The sequence below is a fragment of the Melanotaenia boesemani genome, chromosome 22, assembly GCF_017639745.1.
Source record: "Melanotaenia boesemani isolate fMelBoe1 chromosome 22, fMelBoe1.pri, whole genome shotgun sequence".
NCBI lineage: Eukaryota > Metazoa > Chordata > Actinopteri > Atheriniformes > Melanotaeniidae > Melanotaenia > Melanotaenia boesemani.
The window spans coordinates 19455006-19481815 of record NC_055703.1 but is presented as its reverse complement, the minus strand read 5'-3'; the positions used below and the strand labels follow the sequence as shown (position 1 = coordinate 19481815).

At 37.1% G+C, this 26810-nt stretch overlaps 2 protein-coding genes across 3 annotated transcripts in view; both read right to left on the bottom strand.

Annotated features, from left to right (window-relative positions):
- Positions 1-10340, bottom strand: part of rngtt (RNA guanylyltransferase and 5'-phosphatase) — a 93299-nt gene extending 82959 nt beyond the window's left edge. Inside the window, exons 1-5 of the mRNA XM_041976350.1 lie at positions 9913-10340; positions 8342-8451; positions 8161-8264; positions 7967-8055; positions 2720-2795 (exon numbers count right to left, since the gene is read on the bottom strand). Of these exons, the coding sequence (XP_041832284.1) occupies positions 2720-2795; positions 7967-8055; positions 8161-8264; positions 8342-8451; positions 9913-9976 (443 nt within the window). The 5' untranslated portion in view covers positions 9977-10340. The remainder of the gene's footprint in view (positions 1-2719; positions 2796-7966; positions 8056-8160; positions 8265-8341; positions 8452-9912) is intronic.
- Positions 10341-11207: 867 nt separating this feature from the next.
- On the bottom strand, positions 11208-26440 carry LOC121633221 (interleukin-31 receptor subunit alpha-like). 2 transcript variants are annotated; one of them, XM_041975047.1, is made up of 16 exons: positions 26112-26440; positions 22927-23196; positions 22713-22845; positions 22454-22626; positions 22252-22370; positions 21400-21429; positions 20233-20389; positions 19950-20032; positions 19654-19867; positions 19369-19533; positions 17831-17932; positions 17564-17707; positions 17336-17479; positions 13174-13258; positions 12969-13050; positions 11208-12577 (listed from the first exon to the last, which is right to left on the bottom strand). In XM_041975047.1, exons 1-16 carry the CDS (start codon positions 26161-26163, stop codon positions 12158-12160), a joined length of 2373 nt encoding a protein of 790 aa, XP_041830981.1. In that variant the 5' UTR covers positions 26164-26440; the 3' UTR covers positions 11208-12157. The 2 variants fall into 2 exon arrangements, with proteins under 2 accessions (XP_041830981.1, XP_041830982.1); XM_041975048.1 differs by having other exon boundaries at positions 22713-22842.
- Between the last annotated feature and the right edge of the window lie 370 nt (positions 26441-26810).

Sequence of the window (26810 nt, the reverse complement as noted above, 5' to 3'; positions counted from 1 at the left end):
TCACTCCTAAATATTCCTTAAGTGGCAGGCCTGGTAAAATGACTAAGCGGAGTCGGCAGATGCTGAGGCGCATAGTGCACAAAGGTCGACAACTTTCTGCGGAATCAACTGGTACAGACCTCCAAACTTTAGATCAGCTCAAGAACAGTGCAAAGAGAGGTTCATGGATTGGGTTTCCACGGCTGAGTAGCTGATTTCAAGCCATACGTCACCAAAAGCAATGCAAAACGTCGAATGCAGTGGTGCAGAGAACGCCGCCACCGGACTCTGGATCAGTGGAGACGCGTTCTCTGGAGTGATGAATCAGTGTGGGTATGCCAGTTGTCAGGAGAATGGTACTTGCCTGACTGCATAGTGCCAAGTGTAAAGTTTGGTGGAGGGGGCTGTTTTTCAGGAGCTGGGCTTGGCCCCTAAGTTACAGTGAAAGAAACTCTGAATGCCTCAGCATACCAAGAAATTTTGGACAATCCCATGCTCCCAACTTTATGGGAACAAAGCAAGGTCCATAAAGACATGGATGAAAAAAAAAACAAAAACTTGTAGAAAGCCTTCCCAGAAGAGTTAAAGATGTTAGAGCTGCAAAGGGTGGTCCAACACCAACATCATAATGAACTCATTTGATTAAGAATGTGATGTCTATTAAGTTTATACGTGAGCCAAGGCAGGTGAGCTAATACTTATGGCAATATAGTGTATCAGACTGGGTTATACTGGATTGAAAGGCAATAACAGGCACCTAGTTCTTATCCTCATACTGGCAGCTGCCGGTGAAGATTTCACAAATTCTTCTCATCACAAACCATCTAGTACAACAAGTTAGTTCTTACTATTTTTCTACTTCTTAATTCTTATATTTGCCTCTGTTTTTGCAGCCTAAGAATGGGCCGTTTTCCTTTCACTGAGAGCTTGTTTGACCGCATGTTCAATGGAACCCCAAAACTGAGCAGCTTCCAAATGCAAATGTCACATTTTGAATCAACTCCAGACCTTTTGTTTACCAGCTTAAAAGATGGAGAAACAGAAGGCGCAGCCAAGACAAGTCAAACTACCTTTGAGTCAAGTCAATTATATCCGAGTTCCTGATTTAACATTTAACAGAGCTGAGATTCCTGCACTTAAAGTCCTTATGAGTCATACAGAATAAAATTCAATGTGTGTTTAGTAAAAAAATACCAAGTCAGCAAGCACTGTAAATGCTGACTGTGAATTAAGACAGGTTGACAAGCTGCATATCCACTATTTTGCATTCAATGGGTCCTCAATTAAAGAATAATGTATTGCTTTCTATTTCTCATATTCTTTTATTTCTTAAACTGTACTGTTTAACTCCTTTGGTGGTGGTATGGTATGACATGGTTACAATTAAGGGACATATTCATGTTTGTATATGAAATTAAAGAAATAAAATTCTAAATCTAAAAAGATCACATGCCAATAACAAAGACCACTGTAACTAATATTTTATTATTAACACAGATCAACCATACCAAATACCATTTCAAAATATTACTCTTCCTGTAACTGATTGTTTTGTTTTTTTCTTTTTTTAACACAAACCGATCAAACAGGCATATTTCATTGTCTCCTACGCCACTGCCCTGCTCCTCCACTTGACTCTCCTGCTTCCTCTACCTCATCTGTGTCATGCTGTTCTGCACCGAACCCTTGGCGTACTCCTGCCTGTTAAACATTCAGTTCAGATAGATGTAGTTTCTTTTTTTTATCAGGGGCTGGTCTAATGTGGTTTAGGTACCCAAGAATTCAGTGGAACCGTCCTTTACACATATAGCAAATCTCAGTGTTACCAGGGAGGCTAAGAAGTGTGAACCTGCTTGTACTTGGAGCACACCCTCCATTCCCCCTTCTCAAAGAGGTAGACCACCACCCCATTTTGCCTGTCCAAAGGCACTGTCCCCGATGTCCACAAGGTGCTACAGAGGCGTGTCAACAAAGACAGTCCCACTGCATTCAGAATCTTAAGGAACTCCAGGCGGATCTCGTCCATCCCCGGGGCCCTGCCACCAAGACGTTTTTTAAGTATCTCAGCCTCAGAGACAGGACAGCCCACCCCTGGGTCTCCCTCATTTATTTGCCCTTATTGCAGTTAAATCAGCATTTAAAGTGACTCAACTGCCAACAATGGTCCAAAAACATAAATAAGTATGTAACTAAAAATGGGACAGGGTTGACAGTTTCCTAACAGATTTACCCTGAGACACATAATGATGGATGACAGTTATAAATGCTCCCAGAATATTAATTTCACAGGAAACGGTGGGTGGTGGGAGGGTTTAATTCAGCCTCCAGGTCTCTAGAGATTCTGCTTTCAAAGACTGCTGCTCCACCTCTGACTAAAGATGTACCCTCACCCCTCCTGCTCAGCTGTTTTAAATTATTCATCTCTGTGACAACCCTGGTCACTACTAACCACCCAGTTTCTTTGCAAAAGCTTGGTACTGATTGGTACTGACAGAGTAAACTCTTGTGCCGTCAGCATTCAGCAACTATCTGGAGAGAACAGAATAAGAAAGAAATGGGAAAAAAAAACCAAACAGGCTAAAAAAAGACTGACAGGGCTGGGAGAATGAAACCAGAGTAATGATGCAATCCACTGGAGAGACTGTGTGTTGTATGGTTTGAGTTATCAAGCAAGACGACAGCGAGGATTCGGAAAGTGCCCTTCTAGCTGTATGAGTGATCACAGCGTGACAGCTCTTACCTCCAGTCCATCTTCTCCACCAGGTACGCACATATCAGAAAGCCTGTGCGGTTGAAGCCATGCGTGCAGTGAACACCTTCAGGAGAAAGAAAAATGGGAGGTACCTCAATGAAAAAATCCCATTTTAAATTGTACATGCTTCTCACTGGGCCTCATAGTTTTACCGCATCTATGCCTAAATCTTTCACATAGTCAACTTAACATATAATGTGAACAGTCCTCTTTGAGATGCACTGAATCCATATTTTGAGAAGGGGCATGGGTTGCCTTAGAGAGAGGTCTTTTCTTTACACAACATCAAAACTGCCTGAAAGCATCGGCTGTACACAAAAAGGAGACTCTGAGACTGACTAAACATCCAGGCAGGTGAAGAGAGAATGAAATGGATGCTTAAATTGGATGGATGCTAAAATAAAACTCTCCCTGTACGTTAAGGAGCTCAAAAACTGCCTTTAGTCATCTTTGGCAAATATCCTCCTAAATCAGTGCCATTGTCACAGACTAACTTGAACAGAGTTCAACCTACAGCAAAATAAAAGCATCTGACTCTTAACGAAGACAAAACACCCAACGTCAGAGGATGGGGATCACAATTACAAGACCAACTGTTTGATATGGACATGTGTGCTACAGAGACAACAAACCCTAATCACCAGCTGGCTGAAGACAGGATGTTGTTGGGGTGATATTCGCACATTCTGCTCCAATGTTCGGGCTATTAGATTTTTCAAGCCTGGCAGCAGTTGGGAGTAAATAGCAAAGCAATCCAGGTGAGGTACAACAGCGCATCCCGCTGCCAATAACATGGAAGTGCAACATCGGCATTCATGAGCACTTGATAGAGAACCACCCCCACCCCCACCCCAAGACTGCTTCTGAGCAAATTGTATAATTAAGCAGCTTAGAAACTTTATGTTTTAAGTACAAGGGATATTTGACAGAGAAACAATCCACTTCTCCAAATCGGTTTTAGAAATTTAAAACATAACTTTAAATTTCTGCAATCCTGTTACATACAGGTCATAAAATATCATGCTGAGTTGATATAGTAGGCTCACACACGTCAAAACACACACGTCAACAATAGTTACTGCTGGGAACATTTCGCATCAACACTGAACAAACTAAACATATATCAGCTGATAAAACCAGAAATATGTGTTAGATAAGCTGTATGAAGTGACATATTTTTAAGAAAATGCTTATTAACAAGCAATGTGACCCCTACTATCAGGACAAAAAATCTACTCACACACTGACATCTATAGCTAAGATTAAAAATTTTTTAAACGCTATTCAATAATATATATATATATATATATATATATATATATATTTGGAAGTGTGCAAATGACCTTTACATTTAAGGAACAGTACTGGTGGAAACTTTCAGAGGGGAAAACTCCAGCTATTGCTGTGACTTCAGAGCAAGTAAGACTGGAGTAAGACAGACCTCTGCTGGACACAGACAGCAACACTACAGTTTCCAACCTTCAAACTTTGTGCTTCTGACTAATTTCATTATGTACATTCCCAGGATCATCATTGCCTTGCAGGGACCTGGGGCTGAGAAACAGCCCTTCCAGGTTTTACAGCTTCATGCTGCTTTATGGCACCCTGTCACATACCAGTTACTGGATTTTAACACACCGGCCATTTTGAGCACACAGCATGGCTGATTCAGCAAAGAAATGCAAGAGGATTTTATTGGACTAAGCAAGAAAAAGAAAGAGTGAAAGTGAAAGAGCAAAACGTCAGACAAAAGAACTGACTTTTACTATCTGGAGACACTGCTCAGTCACATTTTTTTCTTTTTAATAGTTGGAGAATTGAGTTGTTGCTTCTTCAAAAGTACCATGACTAACTTTCTTAAACAAGCAAACATTAAAAAAAACAAAACAAAACTCAACACTTTGCTTCCATTTATTTCCATCTCTATGATAAGGCACTTTGTGCTTTCATTTTTTATGCAGGGTTTGCTCTTTTAAATGGAATGACAGGATTGCCATAAAACACACTGCTGTAAACAATAAAGGGAACACTTAGACACATTTTAGATCTTGATAAATTAAATATTCCAGTTGAAAACCTTTATTCATTACATAGTGGAATATGTTGAGAACAAAATAATATAAGGATGATCAACAGATATTAAAATTATTAACCAATGGAGGTCTGGATATTTAGAATAACAGTGAAAAGATCAGATGACAGGCTGACCCAACTTCAAAATGAGGTTAAATATGTGTGTGGCCTCCACTTGGATTCTCTACAACATCTGGGCAGGCATCTGATGACATGATGAATGTGCTCCTGATGGATCTCCTCCCACACCTGGATCAAGGCATCAATCAACTCTTGGACAGTCTGTGGTGACATGGCGGTGGTGGATGGAAATAAACATGATGCCCTCTATGCAGTAGCTTGGATTCAGGTGTGGTGAATGGGCATGACACTCCATAGCATCAATGCCTTTGACAGGCAGGAAATGCTGACGAACTCCAGCTACATGAGGCTGAGCATTGTCATGCATCAGAATAAATCAAGGTTCCACTGCTGCAGCATATGGTCTGAAGATCTCACCCCGTTACCTAATGGCAGTCAGGATACCTCTTGCTAGCACATGGAGTTCTGTGCAGCCCTTCAAGGATATGCCTCCCAGAGACCATCATTGAGATAATGCCAAACCGGTCATGCTGGAGGATGATGTAGGCAACGTTCTCCACAGCATCTTCAGACTCTCTCATCTGTAAAATGTGCTCAACGTAAACCTGCTCTCATCCGTAAATAGAAAAGGTCATCGACGGGGAATCTGCCAATCCTGCTGTTCTCTGGCAAATGCCAATAGACCCTATTTGTAATTTATGCGTGGTTCACTTACACATGCTCCTAACTGCTTCTGAAAGCTAAGCTTGCAATTGAAATATGCAGTGGGTCTGTGTTCTGGACAGGTATTGTGTTTTTGACCATTCACATCATTAAGGTAAGAATGCATGCAAACAGAGAAAATAGGGAATACGTTTTTACCAGTTTCCATTGAAGAAAGAGCAGCGAACTGCCTTAACGACTCTCGGTAAAGACAGATCCACTGCATACTTCCCTTGACTGCTTAGCTTTCTGACCAGCAGAAGCAGTTAAGGGCATAACGTATGCATAACGAGACTGCTGGCCTCGGCCCGCCGGGGCCGGTGCCCTGGGTCCGCGGGGCGGCTCCTGCTGGGGTCTCCTGCTGCTGCCTTCCTGGGCGGGCGAGTGGTCGTCTCTGTGGACCGGTCGGGGTCTGTTGCCTGCGGGGGGGCTGGTGGCCTGGGTCTCGGGACCGCTGGCCTGACTCTGGCCTCTGTTCAAGTGAGGTGGCATCTGCATGATCACTCTGCATGGTCACTCCTTCCTGAACGTCTCCACACAGTCTTTGCGTCGCCGTGTGGCCGAGTTCTCCAACACATCCACACAGGTTTCTCTGCGCGTGTTCTTGAATACAGCAGTTTCACTTATATCTATTATCATATTTTGTTTCTTTTTTTAATTATTTCTGTTCTTATTATTATTATTACTCTTACTCTTATTATTATTATTGTTACTATTATCAACTAGTTGTGTAATGGCCTACTGGCTAGGATGATCGTAGCTATATATGTTGTAAGTAGTATGGATTACATGGTCTCCTGTATGATGTTTCAAGTCCCCACCCGCACTCCCCACACCCTTTCTGTCCCTCTCTCTCCCCTCCCTCTTCTCTCTACTTTCTTTTCTCTCTCTCTCTCTCTGTCCCCTCCGGTCGAGTCCAGCATTAAGAGTCTGATTTAATAAAGTTTTTCATCAAGAGGGACTTTATACATGTAGTATAAATCCCTGCTTGATAGAGTAAAATTGCCCAGCACCAGACAGCAGCCAGACAATCATTCTGTTTGCAACGATGCTGGACAAGACAGGTTAAAAAAAAAAAAAAAAAAAAAAAAAAAAAAGACAGATCCACTGCATACTTCCCTTGACTGCTTAGCTTTCTGACCAGCAGAAGCAGTTAAGGGCATAACGTATGCATAAATTACACAAATCATCTATTAGGCTGAACGGTGCTGAGCTGCGAGCACAGGCCCACTTGTGGATGTTGGGCCCTCATACCACCCTCATGGACTCTGTTTCTGACAGTCTGAACAGAAACATGCACATTAGTGGTCTGTTGGAGGTAATTATCTAGGGCTCTGACAGTCCTCCTCCCGTTCCTCATTGCACAAAGGAGCAGATAGCGTTCCTGCTGCTGGGTTGTTGTCCTCCTACAGCCCCCTCCATGTCTCCTTGTATACTGGCCTGTCTCCTGGTATCTCCTCCATGCTCACAACAAATTGCTGGGAGACATAGCAATCCTTCACACTACAGCACGCTTCCAGCCATCCTGGATGAACTGCATTACCTGGGCAACTTTTGTGGGTTGCAGACACCGCCTCATGTTACCTCTAGTCGTGAGGGCACTGGCAAAATGCACATTTGACCAAAAATCATCCAGAAAGGATAAAGACAGGGAAATGGTCTGTGGCCACCACCTGCAGCACCATTCCTTTGTAGGGGTTGTCTTGCTAATTGCCTCTCATTTCCACCTGTTGTCTGATCCGTTTTTACAACAGCAAGTACAAGTAACACAATCAGTGTTACTTCCTAACTGGACAGATTGACTCCCAGAAGTGGGACTGACTTTGAGTTACATGGTAATGATTATGTGTTCCCTTTATTTTTTTGAGCAGTGTATAATAAATCTGTAAAAGAATAAGAAAATAAATTAAGTAAAATAAATCAGTATAAATGATAGAATAAATGTGGAAACAGTTATATAATTTTCTATATAATCTAATACTGTTATCACTATTTTTCCACTTTTCTCGTCTTATATTGCTACTGCTTATTTGCTTTTCAGTCAATTCTACGTTAAATATTTTTTGTATTGCTTTAGTTATGTCTCAGTGGCTTTAGAGATATGAAAGGTCATTCAATTTAAGATTCATACTCCGTCAGGAATGTAAAGGCTGTTTGTGGCGTAACGGAACGTAGCAACATAAACAAGTTACGGTTGAGCAAAGTCATTCCATTTGATTGTAACTAAAAAAACAGGCTAGTTTCTTTATAACAACTGTAAATCCAGCCTTTTATATCAAAACCTGCAAATATGTTTATATATAAACCTTTGACTATTACACAGGTGAATTAAAAATATGCAACAGATATGATCAAACTGATTAAAATCACAGATCTTACCTATCAGTTCTGTGGGATTCTTCTCTATGAACTGCTCACAGAGCCTGATGAACATATCAGTTACGTCCTTTGAAGGGCATTCCCCGTGACTAAAACAAACAGAGCAACAGTCTTCGTATTATTATCCCTGAAAGAGCTGCAACATTGCAAACCTGGACAACTACTTTAATTTGTGACACTAAATCCGCTCATACCCTTTACACTGAAGCTTCACATATTTAATTCCATCTTTTTCAATGTCGTTGCGGTCATAAAAACGAGTAGTGTTCGTCAAATCCACAAGCAAACCCATTTTCACCTGAAGAAAAAGAAAACACAGCAAGATGAAGTTTTTCCAAAAGGGTTCAATATTTCTATCTTTACTAATTTACTTACTTTTAAACTTTTTAGATAGTTGAACAGCATGCTTGGATGAAACCTGTTCTCTTCAGCAACTTCATCATCATATCTGGGACCCAACATTGTTTTCATTGGCAGGAATTTACCTAAGGAAAAATATAAATAATTTAGGAGTAATTGTTGTGTTTAACCCTTTATCTAATTTTCATGTTTTATAATGTCAAAGCTTAAAAATATAAAAAGTGACAGTAATTTTGATGACAATACAATTTTCAATTAAATACAAAATCATGTCTGAATAAATTAAATGAACCTTTTAGCATATTTGATTTAGTCTGTGACTTAGAAGAAGACAAATAAAAGAACAAGGACATGCTGAACTTTTGACATATTAACCATGATAGAGTATCTCAGATTAATTTGAATAGGAGCAATTCATTATCTACACATTCAATTATCCTTTTTTTAAATAAGTCAAATGAGGCATATTGCTGTTTTTACTTTAAGCCAAACATAAAATATTTCATCTTATATAAAACACAATGTGCACCTTTAAATAAAGTGCAACCCCAAAGCCAAAATAATTGTTACACAATTTTTAGATGCAGTTTGGCACGGATTAATCTAGCTCTTCGAAATGTTCATTTTAAACCCATTAGTTTACCATCCTTTTCTTGCCCGTCCTGAGTTTTTTAAAGATGTGTTGCTGCCATTACATTAAAAATTAGCTAAATGGTAAAGTGTCTCTCTTTATTTATTTATTTCTTTGTATGATTCTCCTATCAGATACGTACCAGTGATGACTGCCATGGTGCACATTCCCTGTGTTGGCCCATTTGTATATGCTATTGCCTTTTACAAATAAGTTACACATGTCTACCAAATACAGCTATGAAAAGAAACATCTGTCCGAGTTGTTGTAGAAAATGTATTCAGAAAGGTCAGTAGTATCCACACAGCATCATGTATACTCCATGCAGGAGTGCAGCCTGTTTTGACACGTGATGTTTCGACTACTATGGTTGACAACTGAGTTAAAACTTTACAGCACTTTTAGCGTGGGAAAAACTGCTTATTAATATAATATTTGTTTTAAATACTGTAATTGGGGCACTTTTAAGACGCGCTGTGTTTTGACAGCCTGTTAGCCACATGAGCTATGTTAGCTTATCATCGCGCGCCTGAATAGAGGCACACCAGCCTTGATTTAAAAAATATGGTAGACAAAGTTGAATTATAAACAAACGCGAAATGCGCATCAAACGTCTTGGGTTATTAAAAGCATTTCACTAAATTACTGAAATCGGCAACTAAACTCATAAACCATTTCTTAATTTAACTCATAGTCTATTTGCATTAGACTGCTCACTTTGGTTTATGCTAACCTTGCAACTTTTGAATGACTACAAAGCAGGAAAGGATGGTATGTACTGCTCTTTCTATTAAACTTTTATGGAATTAAATAGCGTATAATAATATTTTTTTGGAGAACAGAGCAGATGTCCTGCCAATGTGCTGTGTCGCAAACTTAAGTTCGTCCACTTCACGTTGCTAGTAAATAGCACCAGTCAAACATAATCTGCTGGATCAATTGAGTGTTCACTCACCATGAACAGGCTGCCCTCTCCTGGGGCAATTTCGCCATCGAGGAGGGGGTCCAGTGTGCGACATGTTAGGTAAAGGTTGGTAGTAATTACTACAACCTTGTATTTCAAGTTAGACCGTGGCTTGATGCTGCAGTCTTGTACAGCACAGATCCCGGGTAATAATCCACTCGAGCACCGTGGATTCAGGGCCCTTTGGCTTCTAACTAAGAAGGATCATCCAACAAGTTCAAGCCCGATCAGCATTCTGACGGGCAGGAAGACATTTACACAAAACATAGGCTGTCACGACTCACTGCAAGCCAGCATCCGACAAAACAGCAACGTATTTTTTCGTTTGTGTTTCTTTAATCTAGATTGTTAGCAAGTAGCTAGCATTAACTCAATAGTCACCAAACGAGTTAGCTAGCATGTGCTAAAACACAAAACGTTCTTCTTCTTGTTTGTAGTTCAAATTATTTTTTGTTTTACACTGCCCCCTACTGGTAAATGAGAAACTAACCTGTGAAGTTCATTCAGTAAAAATTTAGGTACATCAAGGTCAGTGTTGCTACATTTCGTTGAGCTTTTTCAAAGATGTTTTATTTTAATGGCTTTTTCTTTTGACATATTTATTTAATGCATTCATTTGGTCATTTTATTTCATTCTCTTCCACCTAAACAGGTATGCAGGACAATTATTACAAACTGTCCAATCAAGGCAGTTATATCAAATTGAATTAATTGAAAGTTTTGACAGAATTCTCAAAAAAGTCCTAAATTTAGTGATAACGTCTGTATTCTCAGACTGATTCTCAAACTTTGACAGAAAATAAATATAATGCTTTGTATAAGCTCAATTTCTTACAAGCAGTTTATTAAAATGTTTTGTACAAAGACAAAGTCAATATTTCTAAAACACAACATTTATTCTTAATATTATTTTGGTCAAATCATCTTTGTTACTGATTTGTTAATGTTTACATTTTTTATGTACAACATTCAGGACCATTTTTATGTGTTTTCTGTATTACTGGAAAAATCACAAACTTGTAGAAGTTTAATTATGTTAAAGCAGATATGTAACAATATAAAAGTAACTTATAATACACAGCTAATGTTACCTTTACAGCAAATATAACAGTGGTGGGTTTAACAATATATACTGTGCAAATACATAATTACAGCATTTTTTACATTAACTCAGTGTCCGCTGGATTGAACACTTCTGTTGTAAAACATGTTTTGAGAAATGCAGTACTGTGCAGTCTTGAGCCTCCCATCATTTCCATATGCACTGTCAAGAAAAGGGGAATTCAGCCTGACCCCTGACCCCTCTTACCAACAGCATTTCTTGTCATTTTTTTTTTTTCTGTAGTCTTCAGAAATATTTCTCCAGGCTTCTTGAAGGACTTTCCCTAGCTTTTGTTTGGATGCTGACAGCTTTTTTTTCACATTTTCTGCATAGGACCGGCTCTGGGGTGGAGTCATCTGGTGTCCACCGTACAGGACGCTAAGCATGAAAGGGTTAAAAATGGCTTCTTGACAGCTGCCCTCATGAAGGCTATTTCTGACCAACCTAAGGAGATAACTCAACCGAAGGGAAAGATGTATTTTTTAAGTCCTGGGTCAAGTCTCTGTTGTATTTTTTTGTACTTTTTGTTTTTTTTAGGTCTGCCACTTCTTCATTTGTCCTCCAAAAATCCTGTTTCCTTAAATGTTATAAGGGCACGCTCCATGGGAACAAAAACAAAAACAAAACAAACAAAAAAAAAACATTACTTAGAAAATGGTGAGATACAAGGTCAGAACTAAAAATGAATGAAAAAGCAACCAAAATCCTTCAGAAAAGACCACTTTAAAAGATGAAAAAAGTCTGGCTCCAATGGAGCAACATAAAAAGATTTTCGCACAACGCGGCACATGTTCGAAATACTGGTTCCACATTAGGCAGAGAATATTCTCAAAAGTGAATAAATAAGAAATTCCACTTTGCATTAAATGAGGCTCAGTAAAGTATACAGTTAAATACATTACATTACATATACATTGAGATGTTTTAATGAAGCATGCATAAACTTGCTATAAATATGCATTTATAGTAGGAAAGACAGTATCGAAGCACTTATTTTGACTGATATACTGAGTTTATAGTGAGAGTTATGTTTTCTTTGCTTTCAGCCTGCAGAATCAAGCAGCATAAAGTTACTGAACTCTTTTATTAAGACTTGTATCATCTTGACTTAACATCCTTAGCTTTCCAACATTCTCACCTTACATCATCTTGTTCAAACATGTCCAAGCTGACATACACAGTCTTCGTTATGATTTTTTCTTGCTTTTTTCCCAAGTGACACTTACTCTGTTTCCCAGTTTTTGGTACAGGAGTTTCCAGAAAAGCCTGGCTTCGATATGGACTAACCAAAGTACTCTCTGCAAAAAGGAATATTGTGGATTCACCAGGGCATGATGAATTAAGTGTCTCTGGAGGTTCGGCCACTTTGTCATCCTTTACTTCTGGCAAAGGAGTGACAGTTGTATAAGAGAATACCTCTGTGTAACGGTCTCTGTCTGCGTTACCATTACAGTCTGCAGCTAGTGAGGGTGTGGAGGCACTGAGAGTGTCTTCTGTGTAGACTTGGTCATAATGGTCTTTGGATGGCTCACTGAATGGTTGGACGTACACCCCCTGAAACACACATGGAGAGTGAAATAAAAAATAAACAAAAAGGAATTCAGGTCCTATTCAGGACACGAAAGCTGTTCATCTTTAAAGCTACTTGTACAGGTTTTCTGTTGGAAAGTATGAACCATTAAAAATGCCCCAAAACACAAAAGCTTCCATTGTTCTAAAAACAGAAGAAGTTACACATCAACCAGTGAAACTGAAAAATTAGGAAGAACATGCATCTCCAGAAAGGTAAGCAACAACAGAGACAATGAATGAGACCCAGAGTTCCTTTCATGAGCATAAGAGGAAATAAATAATTAAATATAAGCTCCCTAATAAAAAAAAGAAATAGAATTGAATGTTTTCATTCAGCTACATTAAAACAGATCCCACTCCTGACTGACTTTACCTTTTGTTGGCTCGGCGGCAGCCACGTCCCCACAGAACTGAGACCTGGATTTGGCACCAGCTTTTCCCTAAATTTCTTCCACCTGAAAGTCAAATCAACAGTCATTAAGACTTTTTTTTTAAACAACGTGAATACAGGCTCTTAATATCATGACAGGCCTTTCATTAGTGATGAGAAGAAACTTCTTGGTTCGACAGTTACTTACTGATTGACACAATATGATCCAAGAGACAACACAAGCAAGATAATGATGGTTCCAAAGACACTGAGCCCGACAATGAGCCTTGGATCTGATGAAGAAAACATGAGTAATTTGTTGATCACAAATTATAATATATAGAACGGTGAACGGCAATAGAATTTCTTTTTACTCCAGGTTATTTTCACAATTTCAACTTATCTTTTTCTGACATTTTTTCCTATCTAGACACAAAAATAGAAACTCTTAGGAGTGTTTTCTAACATTTGCAAAACTCAAAAAATGAATTTAAAATACAAGCCAGAATATTTGGAAGGTGGAAGGTTTTACAAAAAGCTCAAGAAGATCTGGGTTAGTGTTCTTTAAATCTTTAAATGTTGTACAACATTTCTTACTTGATAAAATTATCTTTTTTTATCTATCAATCTTACTACATGATAAAGCCTCTGAACTATAAACTCTTGAGGTTTCAGCAAAGAATATCTTGTATATAACTTATTTAATCTTGCCCCTGATAAAACATATGCACATTATTCAATTGTTTTTTTTTTTTAAGTATGTGCTTTGGGAAAATATTTTGGTTTTAGATTTAATTAATACATTTTAAAAACTTATTCTATTCTAATCTAGAGGTAGTTCTGAAACAGCAAGTGCTGCAGTTGAATAACATGGATGCTGACTCAGTTTTTTAAGGGCTTTATAACCTCTTTCATGGTGCATGGCTCACAGGCAGGAGTCAAGCTGATGTGGCATCAAAAACCTTTTATTTCAAAATAACTCAAACGCTCCAGTGGTAAAAGAACTCCAAACTATGAACACAAGAATTCCCAGACAGGATGGACCAGGAATGACAAGGAACTGATGATATATATAAAAAAACCGAGGTGTATTTATACAGAGAGGGTTGATGTCTAAATAAGGAGCAGCCAATTTTAGCAAATAGAAACCAGGTGTAATGAGGGCAGTAAAACTAACCCAAACAAAGTCACATTAAAAAAAAAAACCCACAGGCCGTGACACTTATACCTAAACGGCTACTTTATTGTTTTTTGTGAAAGGGGTTGCGTGAAGCATGCTTCCTTATGCAAAGAAAAACCGTATAGCCATCTAAAATTATTCATACCTCGAATATTTTACAGCTGATATATTTTGGGGTATTTCTTTAAAACTGTTACTAATATTTTAGATATTTATCACCTTCGCATCAGACAGTTTGACCACCATGTCCACATGGCACATCTTTGCAACATCATGCTGCAACAAGGATTGAGTGTGAGGTGTGTTCCTCACGTTTGACAGTTAAGAAAATATGGTAGGAATGTCGACAACTGTGATGCAAAAGTGATGTAAAAACCTGCATGTGGTTATGCTTTAACCAGTAATGAGAGAGGAACAAAAGTGGCTCTCACAACCGTCTTCTTAGCAGTCAGAATTCCTCCGCATCTTTTCAAACTGAGGACAATCTATTTATGTTGAATTTAATTTGGTTTGGATGGTCTCTTAAGATAAGCAAACGAGTGTGAGCGTATAGGAGATGGTTGAAGTAATCAATAATGTTCAGTTACACAGCAACGTCTTCCTGCTGTTTGCTAGAAATCTGTCCATGAATATACTGAACTACATTAGTCGGTATTTCAAATTCTTACCAATTTGTGCAAAAAACAATTCATTGTTTTGTACTTATTTATAATTTTACCATTTTAATGGGCATCATACAAACGTGTTTGTGGTGATGTCTGGGAAGAAAAGTCTGTATTACAAGCACATGTTGTGATGCTCTCTTTGTGCTGCTACTGTTTTAAAGAGTTTTGAAATTTTGATCAAACTTTACAAGCAGAAAATAAAGAAAAAACAGCTATATAATGCCCTGAAGAAAATTGGAAACCACAAAAGTCTAACATGGTTTCTTTAATGAATATAAAATGTTTAATTTTATATAAAATAAAAGTAAAATAAAGCACTAGAAGCATCCTACTAATCCTGACATGTTAAGACATGATAATAAGAGAGCTATTTCTGTTCTTCAGCTGTGCTTCAAGTCTTATCAAGAATTTTGCATGTGAGACCAAGAAAAACAATAAAAGGTGCCAAAATTTTCCTAGTCCAAGAAAAGCAAATTTGTTTCTTTTAAGCTTGAATTTTCTTGATGATATTTTAATACTGTTTTTATCCAATGTCCTCTCCTTTTCATTATCATTTGTTTTCAATGTTAAATGATGCTTCTTGTATTCTGTAAAGCGCTATGAATCACCCTGTCGTTAAACTGTGTTATACTAATAAACTTGCTTTGCCTTGCGAAGTAAATGCTTTTTTTGAAGGATGACTACAAGGGCAAACATTCATGGGCAACTATTCACAAGCACTTTTCCAACAAAATCTGCATGTTTAAACAGATCTCTTCAAATGGATTTCATTTGCTTCACTATGCAGAATAAACCATTTCTCATTGTTACCAATATTGTGCTTATTCTTAGTGTACTGGTGGTAGTACACAGAACTCAAGCTCCTTCCCGTTACTACCATGACCTTCCAGGGAGCAAAACTGCAACTATGGCAACATCAATGGATGGCCTCATACTGTACCCTAAAAACCCATTGTCCCCTGCAGGCTGTGTCGAGATCAGTTTCTGATGAAAGACACCAACCTTGAACTACCTGTTAGTAGGCTATTTGTTTTTTTGTTTGACAAGAATAATCCATCTGTCTTGTTTCATTTTGTTCACGGCATGTTGTTTTCTGTTTTAAAGCCTCCATGTGAGACATTCAGATTAGTAAATATGAGTTCCTGCAAACAAAAAGTGAGCTGTTCATGTTTATGAAAATCCAAATACAACACACACTGAAAACTAAACCCAGGTGTTGGGTTCCCATGAATGCAGACTGGAGCTGAAGATGATAAATACCCACAGTTACTACACAGCTGTTTGTTGCCAGTTTAACATTTTCCTGCTCTAACAATACTCAGATGTTTGTGGGTGCTTTGAGTCTATTTGACAAGTGTAAAAGGCTTGTCTTTGTCTACTTCACCAGCCTAGATAATTCCTGATCCAGACACAAATATAACCTCAGTCAGCCTTTTAGAAATGGTTAATTATTTATTTGACAGGGCCATGTGATCCGTGCACTTCTTCAGGTTCTAAGTTGAAGAAATGTGATGAGCAAATCCATGATGAGGAACCGCTGCTGGTAATCTATGCTGGATTTACTGCAGATGCTAGTGACAGCATCCACCTAGGCTATAAACCCATTAGAAGGTAAAATGAAACAAGACAAAACAAACGGTGTTTACAGATCTTAGGTCTACTGGGAGAGTTCCAGAGTTTAGAGGAAACAATCTCAAAAGCAAAGTCTTATTTAACTTTGAGCTGAGATCAAGAAACAATTAATACTGATCAGAGGATCTCAGAGTCCAGCTGTTGGTGCAAGGCTTAAATGCAAAGTAAAATCTTTTAGATGCTGTGGCTCAATTATGCAAAGCTTGGAATGAAGCTGTAGTAGAAATTAGTTATTCATTGGCATTTTGTTGTTTTATATTATTGTCTATGCACATAAAATGTTATATTATGCTTAACTAGTGTTAATGTGTTAGCAGTATGTTCCTAAGATGAAAGCAGGTAACTGGAATTGCACTAGCTAGAGAATGTGTTTAACATTTGTGTTTTCCCTGAACGACTTCAAATACTGACTGACTACTCGTCTGCATCAGACACATACAGAATTCATGGAATTATTTGCCTTAATCCTTTGAACAAATATAAATAATAATAATATAATAATAAATATAATAATATAAATATCTGTTAAAATACTATTTCAAGCTCACAATCTTTGTTTCAGGTTTCCAACACAAAGTTCAAAGATTTTGAATTTAATCCTGAACCAAACAGGAAGCCAGTGTAAAGAAAGAGATTTCCCAGATTCCTCTGTCAACAGCCTGGAAGCTTCATTCAGTAATTTCCGTTTTCAGGAAGGAAACAACTGGCAGGATTTTAGTGAGAGATTTAAACCTTTGCTTACAAAAGCCAGACTCCATTATCTTTAAAAAACAGTTGGTGCAGAAACCAATATCTCGCTTTTATCTGCATTAAGCTGAAGAAAGTTGTCAGCCATTCATTCTTTTGCTTTGCTGTACTTATAGAAATAGGACGAACCATTTCTCTTTACTCACCAAATCGTTTAGTAGTGAAGAACATGTCTTTACTTTTCGTAGTATTTCTTATATGAGAGATGGCCTCTACATAGAGTCTGTATTCAGTGTTTGGATTTAGATCTTTCAATAAGACACTGTCCATTTCGCCATCTACCATCACATCTAGAAGAAAACCATCACAGAAATAAGTGAACAAACAAGTGGTTCAGGGTAATTTGCAAAGATAAAAGTCCATAGTGAACTTACTGAGAGGTGGTCCTGTCTGTGCATGGTAGAAGACTTTGTAGTGGATAACAGCAGCACTGCATGCATCATGTGGCATTAAACTCCATCTCACCAGGGCACTTTTGTCATAAATAATAACATCTGAGATAGCAACTTTCCCAGGATCTGTAAGGATCAGAAATGTTCAAATACGACTGGTAAAATACAAAAAAACAGTGTATTACACTTTTTTTTATTTATTTATATTTAATTTTTTAAAGGAAATAAATAAATAAATCAGTTATTCACCTCCATTACTCAAACATATCTGAGGGGCTTCTGTGCCGTGACCTGTTCTGTTATCAAGGAGGGGAGTTATTGTGACGTTGTATGGCGTCTTATCCAGCAAATCTGCAGGACAGAGGAAGACTAAATTGTGACAAGCGATTCCTGCAAAACAACCCTGGGTTTCAGCAAACTAAGCCAAAACTGAAAGTGAAATCTAATTTGGAGCCAAAAAATAAAAACTCTTAAGTAAACTACTTAGGAAGGGAAAGGGATGTGCAGTCACTCTACAAAACAAGTTTTTAATGAGTTAGAAATGGGAGGCATTTATACTCTAACCTTAGCAAAAGAGCAATAAAAACTTTAAATGTGCGGTATCATTTCAATAAAAGCACAACTGATTACAAAGTGTTTTTTTTTTTTTATTTTAAAGTATATATTTTTGCATTTACCTCTGACAGAAATTTGCAAAAAAAGTTCACAAGCACCTTATTCTCTGTACATGAACTATATCAAATAAAACTTCTAATCATAAAATATAATAAATTTTTACCAATATGTGGTTAAGTTCTTGTTTGGAAGCATTTTGTCAATCTGACAACTTTGAAATCTCATGAACAAAAGTAGTAGTAACTAAATCCCTACATTTTTTTTTTTTTTACTGCTATGATAATTCAAGTTCTTTTCATTTTTATATGACATCCTGCTTCAGTTGTATTTAGTTCCTCTGCATTCGTAGCAATCTTTCATATACTCGTTTATTCTCTGTAGCCTCAACCAGTTATGTGTTCCCGAAAGTCTAAAAGACAAATAAAATTCTAGTTTAACCTTTAAAACATCATTCTATTGTCAAGCAACAGCAGTGGCACAAACTAGTCACATTACCTGAATAATCATGTGTCTGATCCCATGACTGTCACAACATGTTCAAACATATGCCTGCACACGATAGTGCTTCACAGTGTTGTGTCTGTGTGACTGCTACTTGAAAGTTATATAAAAATGAGTTTGATTACCTGAAACTAAAGAAAAAAAAAATACAGGTATATTCCTTGCCTTTGTGTTTCAGGCAAAAGAAAATGTTAGTTTATATATTCTTAGCATACTTGTACTTATTTTAATGGCCTTTTTAAACATTTCCAGACATATTTATTCAACTTTAACATGACACTGCTGGTGTTAAGTTAATCAAAGAATGTCTAGTGAGTAAGCAGTACAGTGTTTGTAATCCAAAATCCATCTTGATACCAGATGTGAACAAAGCCACGTGGTCCACAGCTGTTCCTTCCTTGATGAAGCTCATCATGACTCATTGTTCTCAAAAAAACCTTTTACAATCATCTCTCTGGGAAATGCATTACACTGTAGCTTTTACCATCTAATGCCACTAATGTGTCCATTACTTCCATCTCTTAGTCAGTACAAGATATGGCACGTATTGATCTGATTATCAGCTTAAACTATTATCAAATAATAGTTCCTTCCATCTTGCAATGTTGAATTACATTAATATCCATCTCTCTAACATCCATTTATCTTACAGTAGCTGCTTTCAAACCTACCGAACAGAGTTGCATTTGTAAATTTGCTCTCCTTCCAGTAGTACTCATGTCCATTGTGGGTCCAGTCAATCATGTAACCACTGACAGGTTGATCAGGAGCCTTCCAGCTGACCACAATATTGCCTTCATGGGACGAGGCTTGGATGTCGGTAACCCGAAAGAGGCCTGACAATAAGATCAAGACAAAAGGAGTGAACAGCTTAATTGCAAACAACTGGCACGCAACAGATTGTGTACACGGTGGTTACTAATATAAAATGCTGAAACTGTGTCAGAAAAACTCACTTTCCTCAGTAGCTGGAACATAAACTGAATCCTCTGCAATCACTGCATCATTACGGGAAACTATGAGATTTACTCTGTGTGCATGTTGGTCCAAGACAACATTACAAGCTGTGTTGCCACATGTATAATTAGAATTTTCCCCTGTCATGTCTGCATCATAAGGAGCATGTTTGACAGTATAATAAAAGGTCTCTTCACACGTTGGAGGAATGTCCTATAAAAAAAGTTTAAACCAATGCATGAAGTCATGAGTCATATGTGCAGAAATACAGAATCTAAAAAACACTCAATCTTACCTCCCACATGACGTGTACTTTTCTCTTTCCATTTTTGCCCAGCTCAGCCACCTTTCTCCACAGGCGTGTCCTAACATGTTTCACTGGAAAAGGTTACAACAAACAAGGGCACACACAACCAAAAGAAGCCATAAGAGATATCATTACAACTGCTCCATTTACTTTCCATGACTAGTGTATACTGTCAGCCATGGTCATTGTGATTATTTGAAGCTATTATAAAACACATGAGGATAGCTTTCTGGATTTTTAGAATTGTGAGCCATACTGAAATTGCTCTTACTATTCAGTTTGGTTAAAACAGTTGTTTCCTGGCTCCAGTCGCTCCATGGAGCCGTGTCTATAGCACATCGAACTGAAACGGTGTAGTTCATGCAGGATTCCACTTCTTTATTGGTGACATTCAATTTCATTTCAAAGATTTGGGACGTATTTAACACCTATTGTGAATAACAAAGATTTTGGTTAGAAACATTCATAACGTAACTTTAATAAGGACAGCATGACTGTGTCAAAAATCATAATCATTTGTAGTTTGAATATTTGAATTGCATTTGTAAATATGATTATCTATTTGAGAGCATCATATAAATATGCGTTATCAAGCTTGAGGTGTGGAATGCTGAGCCTGGAGAGCCTTAAGTTATTAATTATCAACAATTAAGTTATTGGTAGACTACAAAACTACTACAAGTAGGTTTTTCCATCTGAAAAACTACAAGCACCAACAAAACTCTTCACATGCTTCTCACACCATCTTCTACATCTGAACTATCACTCTCCCACTAAACACTCTAATGAGGTTCATTCATTTTGTTATATATTGACGAGTTTACTGTACTTTTTTGGACTGGTGCTGTTACCGCCTGATGTTTTTATCCTTTCCTGCATTCTTAGCAAAACTCTGGCATTTTTGCACACTTTCAATAAAAGGGGTACAGCTGGAGCCACTAGATTTAGACTGCATGTATGTTTTGCTCTTGCGTGTTTTCATGTCTTGGACTTCTTGTACACACTGTGCAGTCCTGTGTAGTCTTGTATTGTGTTTTATTGTTCCACACCTTGGTCCTGTTAACCAAAAAGCTGCTAACTCAGTTGAAAATTTAGGAAGTTATGCTTCATGTCTAAAGGTGTTGCATCATAATAATTATTAATGTCTTTATTTTAAAGGGCTTTGATTGGGAAATATTTCCTTCTTGCACCATTAAGCATTGATTGCATTGCTGCAGTGTGAAACCTGTTTAAGTTACAGACTTGCCCACCAGTTTGTCAATTCTATGACGTAATCTTTTGGCTGTTACATGAATGTTACTGATTTATATTTTTAACCTGCAGTTTAAGCAAGCTAGCTGCTAGCTGCTGAAGGCAAATATATAATCATTAGCTTGTAAATAAGAATATTAATTCTTACACATCAACAAACAAAATGTTTATTTAGTTTATTTTTTACCTTAGGAGTTTCCTCATTAAACAATGAAGTCTGAAACAGAAAGGACAAGCAGAAATGAACTCAAACAGCCACAAATGGTATTTTAAAACGTACTGAAAGAGTTAAAAAAAAAACTGAAGCGGCTTTTAAAAAAAATGTAGTTAGTCACAACCACATAGAGCTAAAAAAAAGCAGCAGTTTTACACAATACATTTTCTATTCTTACAAATATTGCGTACTATAAAGATTTTTAACCAACATGAGTCATGTCAACAATTTTTGAGTATCTCAATTTATTGTTTTTATCACTTTGTTTCCACCTGTAATAAAAATAAAAAAAAAAAACCTCACAATGTTAACAGCAACCACACTGAATTTTTGCAGCTGTGGCTAAAACTAAAGGTTACATGTGTCCTGACCTTCTACTGGGTATACTCGTATGTATTAAGTGTAAATGTAATGTCAAAGTACTAACTGAACAAGAGTAAGCTCAATTTATGTGTGTTATGTGTGTTAAAGGTGCTCAAGCAGATTTTCTTAAGAGATTAACCTTTGAAAGCTACTTTTAAGTAATGAGAGATGCTCTTGCTTTGATAAGCTAGCTTCTCCTATCAAGCTTGTGGAACAACAAGCAGATTATTTCAGAAAGAGTGTAAATTAAGTAAAAAGCAATAAATAAAAAGGCTAGAACTGTAAGACAGGGTGTACATTCTGTACTGATCTGGACTGATTCATGAATTACAGTAGAGTTATAGCCAAAATTTTTATTTTCAGACATATAAACTGCAATCGACTGAAATCGTACCATTAATATTTTTTTTTATTTCTGCTTCCACTGAATACTTTCCAATGCCTGACATAAAGTGTTCATACCTTGTAGTATTTAACTTGGCAGTTATACTTCGTTAAGTTCATAAAGGGTCTAGGTGTCCATGTTACCAACAGATGATCGGAGAAGACAGTTACTTTCACTGATGGGTAGTTCAATTTAACTGAGGAAAAAAATCATAGCACCATCATGAAAATGCAAAGAAATCAACAGTATGTTTATGCAAATTGAATTAATGGTACTTACGTATGTGCATGGGGTTAAGTTCATAAGGATCAGAGTCAGCCTCCCATCCAACTGTTGTAGCTTTGACAATAACAGAGGATTTATCGTGCCAAATTTCAGTAACATGACTTTCACTTGTGCAGGTTTTGACAGTCGATCTACAGATTTCAATCTGAGAGCCTGAAGACAAGACACTAAAAAAAAAATAATAATTGAAAGATTTTATAAAAGGAAAAAGGTGTATTCTAATAACGACTAAATAACCAAATAAATAACCTACAGAAATAGAGTGTAATTTATTTTCACTGTAGAATCTGCCTGATGCTCCCATGTGCATGTAAAATCCTGATCCATACCAGTCGCACTTAGATCTCGATAATACAACAGACATGATATGTTCCCAGGCTTTGCTGCTAAGAAAAGAAGAACATATCAGTCTATACATGAATAAAAGGCCATGTATTTAAAGAGAATATCAAGAAATGACTTCTTACAATATGTCCTGATGATGGTGCCTCCAACCACTTGCTGGGTCTGAGCACTGCGACAATCCAGAGTTGCGCTGTGGTGGGTGAAGTTTTTCAGCAACAAGACCGTGTGGGTGGAGTTGATGGTCTCTGATAGGCTTTTATTGATAGGCCTGCTGTTTAATGTCCAGAAGATTTCACCACGTACACATGAAGTCTGGCACACTATCTTGGCAGTAGATCCCATTTCAATGTATGGATCTTTAGGAACGACATTGCAGCTGTTGTCATGCAGACCTGTGGGAAATTATATTGTCAAACAGATTGTTGGAAAAGAAAAGAAAATAAATAGACTATTCTCTACTGACACTGGGCTTTGCAATAAATAATTCTGTCACAGCTATTACAAGGGTTTCTATAAGAATAGCGATTTAACTTGAAAAAAGTATTCTCTGTACCACTAATATTTACCACAAAGTGAAACTACCTTTAACCTATCACAAGAAACCAATCCACAGTGAATACAGCTAGTGGTCAACTGTGGTCACTTTTATTCCCAATAGAAGATACACAATATCTCAAATGTTGAAACTGAAACATTTTCCCATTTCAGGTTAAAAACATTACTGGGTATAAAAGGAGCATTTCAGAGAGGTAGAGCCTCTTAAATGTAAAAGATGGGCAGAGGTTTACCAATATATGACAAATTACACTGAAAATTTGTGGAGCATTTTGAGAAAAATGTCCTTTGATGTCAAATAACAAAAACTTTGAAAGCCAAAACTGGATGCTCATTATCTTTAAGCCCTTTGGTAGCATTAGATTAGAAACAGGTATGATTCTGTACTGGAAATCACTGCATGAGCTCAGGAACACTTCAAAAAATCACTGTCTGTGAACACAGTTCATTATCCAGTCCATAAATGCAGGTTAAAGCTCTATCATGCAAAGTAGGAATATGAGAACACAGTCCAGAAACATGTCTTCTCTGAACCAAGGCTCATTTAAAATAGTCTGGGGCAAAGTGGAAATTTGTTCTGAGGTTAGATTTATCAAATTTTGAAATTCTCTTTGGAAACCTTGGACGCCGTGTCCTGCAGACTAAAGAGAAGAGCTGGATCATCCAGCTTGTTATCAGTGGACAGTTCAAAAGCCTGCATCTCTAGAATACTGCTTTAAAAAAAAAATAAATGGGATAACATTCCTCCCCTAATGATCTCCTCTCTTTCCAGATGTTTATAGAGACACAGCTAAACAATCCCCCTGATGTGTTCCTGACATCAGTTTCAAAAGAAGCTAATATTTTCTGTGAAATGGTAAAAATGTCTCAGGTTGAACATCTTATATGTTGTTTATCCTCTATTGGGGATAAAATATGGGTTTATGAGAATTGAAAATGACTTAATTCTGTTTTTATTTACATAGCATCCCAACTGTTTTGGGATTGGGGTTGTAATTTCCTGTAAATCAAAGGAGATTATATGACCCAAACAAATGAGAGCCCATAATCCTACGGTGGCCATAGACAGTATCAGTGAGTAGGTTTTTTTTCTGTTTAATTCAGGTTAAGATAAATTAACTGATTGAGATGCAACTTTGTGTAACAATAAAGTTTAGTTCTAATTTGATCTAAAATAGCCCTGATACCCTGCAATACACCATAATGACTGTATTGCTATGAATTTCGTGAAAAAATTGCAATGTGATCTAAGTATGATTCAGTGATATGATTCTATTATACTGGAATGAGTTAAAGTTCTTGTTTTAAAGTGAAAGTTTTTTGTTTTGAAGTGGATTTACACAGAGAAGTCCAACAAGTCAGTGATATCTTGACGTAATCTTCTTGTCTTACATTCACTTTCTATTATGAATCACTCATCTAAGTTAACGTACGAGTTTTTTTCGGTCTTCAGGGGAGATCTCAAAAACAGCCCAAGATAAAAAAAAATATATCCCATAAGAACCTGACGAGACATATATGTTACATACAGTTTCTGAGACATTTTGCTTCAATTTATGGTATAAACGTTGCTCAAAATCCTGTCGAACACAATCTGATACTTGTCTTCTGTCCCCTAATAGATACCTAGAAACAGAAAACCACATTATAATATTTTTAATGTCTCACATGGTAATAAATGGTAGATATTCCTCCCAAAAAAATGAAAATTTTTTTGTTAAATTTTGTTAAAGGGCCAAATACAGACCTCATTTTTAAAAAAATTTGACTTTTCTTACCATTTTTGGGTCGGGCCCTAATGGGATATACACATTTATTGATAAACCAGTTTAACTGTAAGGAGTGAGTGTGTGGTTAGTCATTAATGCAGGTGACTCAGTATTTGCCATTTTTTACAGGTGGAGAATTTGAAGCACTTCTAGGAAGACTTGTTTGCACATGAGCAATACATGAGTGGAAAATCTGAAAACAACAGCCTCATATCCCTAAGCTAAGCATCCATTATCTGCAGGGGAAATTAATACACAGACATTTTAGAAAAATGCACAAAACTAAAGTCACAAAGAGATAGCATTAATCCATATTGTATTCTGCAAATACACATGAGGCAGAAATTATGTGCAGAGATTCTGGAGTGAAAGCTAAAAATAGTGAAGTAATGCTTGTTGTTTCTGAGAAACAGTTTTCTGACACATGCACAAAATTGTCATTGAAGCCTCCTTTTTCATAAGTTATTGCATGTGTGCAGAGTAACCCTCCATCACCTTGTCCTCACACCTTCTGCAGTCAAGAATGATAAGGACCTTTAACTCTTTTTTAATGGTTTCTATATTTCCTTTGTGTAAATTAACTTTGCAATATCACACAATAGAAAGGAAGAAAAATGTAACAATAACACCATCCTCAAATCAGTGATTTGTAATTTCTCCAATTGTCTGATTGCACCCACATTAAAACAAACAGCCATTTATTCAGTTGAGCATTTAGCAGAGTTTTCTACTATATGATAAGTAGGATCAATTATTTATGCTTTAGCAACAGACTTTGATTCTTGGAAATATCTATGATTTCTAATACGTTTAACCACAACAAGTAAAAATGATGTGCATAAAGTAGTAATTCCTGTTAATTAAGATGAAACCAAAACAATTATTTCCCGGAAACTTACTAAGAGGTGGACTTGTAGGAACATCTTGAGCAAATTATGAACGTTTTTTCAGTCAATATAAAGACCCTGAAAAGATCTACTTACCTCTACAGATATTGGCGATAACCACGACCAATAAAACAAAGAAGGCATTCATTCTCGATCCTTATCGCTTATAACGACACCTAAAGTAAATTGTGGTTTTAAAAACAACACTGGAGCTACGAGAAACTCAGCTGAACAATGTAAAAGTAACTAGATCACTTTTACTGAGTCTTTGAACGGAAGACTGCTCCCTTCATCGCAACGCATTGTTTTCTATGAATCTGAATTTCAGCCATAACAGGAACTTAAGCAAACGCTGAAATAAACTGAAGGTATTACCCAACTGGGAAGAGCCAGAGGGGAAGTGAAGAAACTCGACAGAGCCTAACAGCCTAAAACTAGTCTCCTCACAGAAAAACCTCCCATTATAGCGACGTTAACGTGAATCACGCATTACTAGACCTTAAATCAAATAAAAGTGGGCGTGAGAAATAGATTGTGTTGACAGGGTATCATATGAGTAAAATCAGACTGAGACGAAATGCAGTCTGCCACTGAGCTATTAGAAAATTACACAGTAATAAATAGAACCATTTAGTTTATTCAGTCTGTTCCGTGCAGATATACAGCACCTCCTTATAATTATTTACAAATGGATTCAGTCACTACGTGGATTCACTGCTTGCAGATAATCACGCAGAAAAACAAACCAATACATTGAAAATTAAACAGAGAGGAAGATAACAGATAAAACGTTTT

What these genes read in the sequence shown, in the direction of transcription:
- LOC121633221 (XM_041975047.1), bottom strand. Translation starts at nt 26,163, where the DNA reads ATGAATGCCTTCTTTGTTTTATTGGTCGTGGTTATCGCCAATATCTGT. An exon ending in ACAGACAGGACCACCTCTCA is followed by an intron (nt 17,480 to 17,563) that starts GTAAGTTCACTA and finishes GTTTTCTTCTAG; the next exon opens with ATGTGATGGTAGATGGCGAA. An exon ending in CTTCACTACTAAACGATTTG is followed by an intron (nt 13,259 to 17,335) that starts GTGAGTAAAGAG and finishes TTTCTTCATCAG; the next exon opens with ATCCAAGGCTCATTGTCGGG.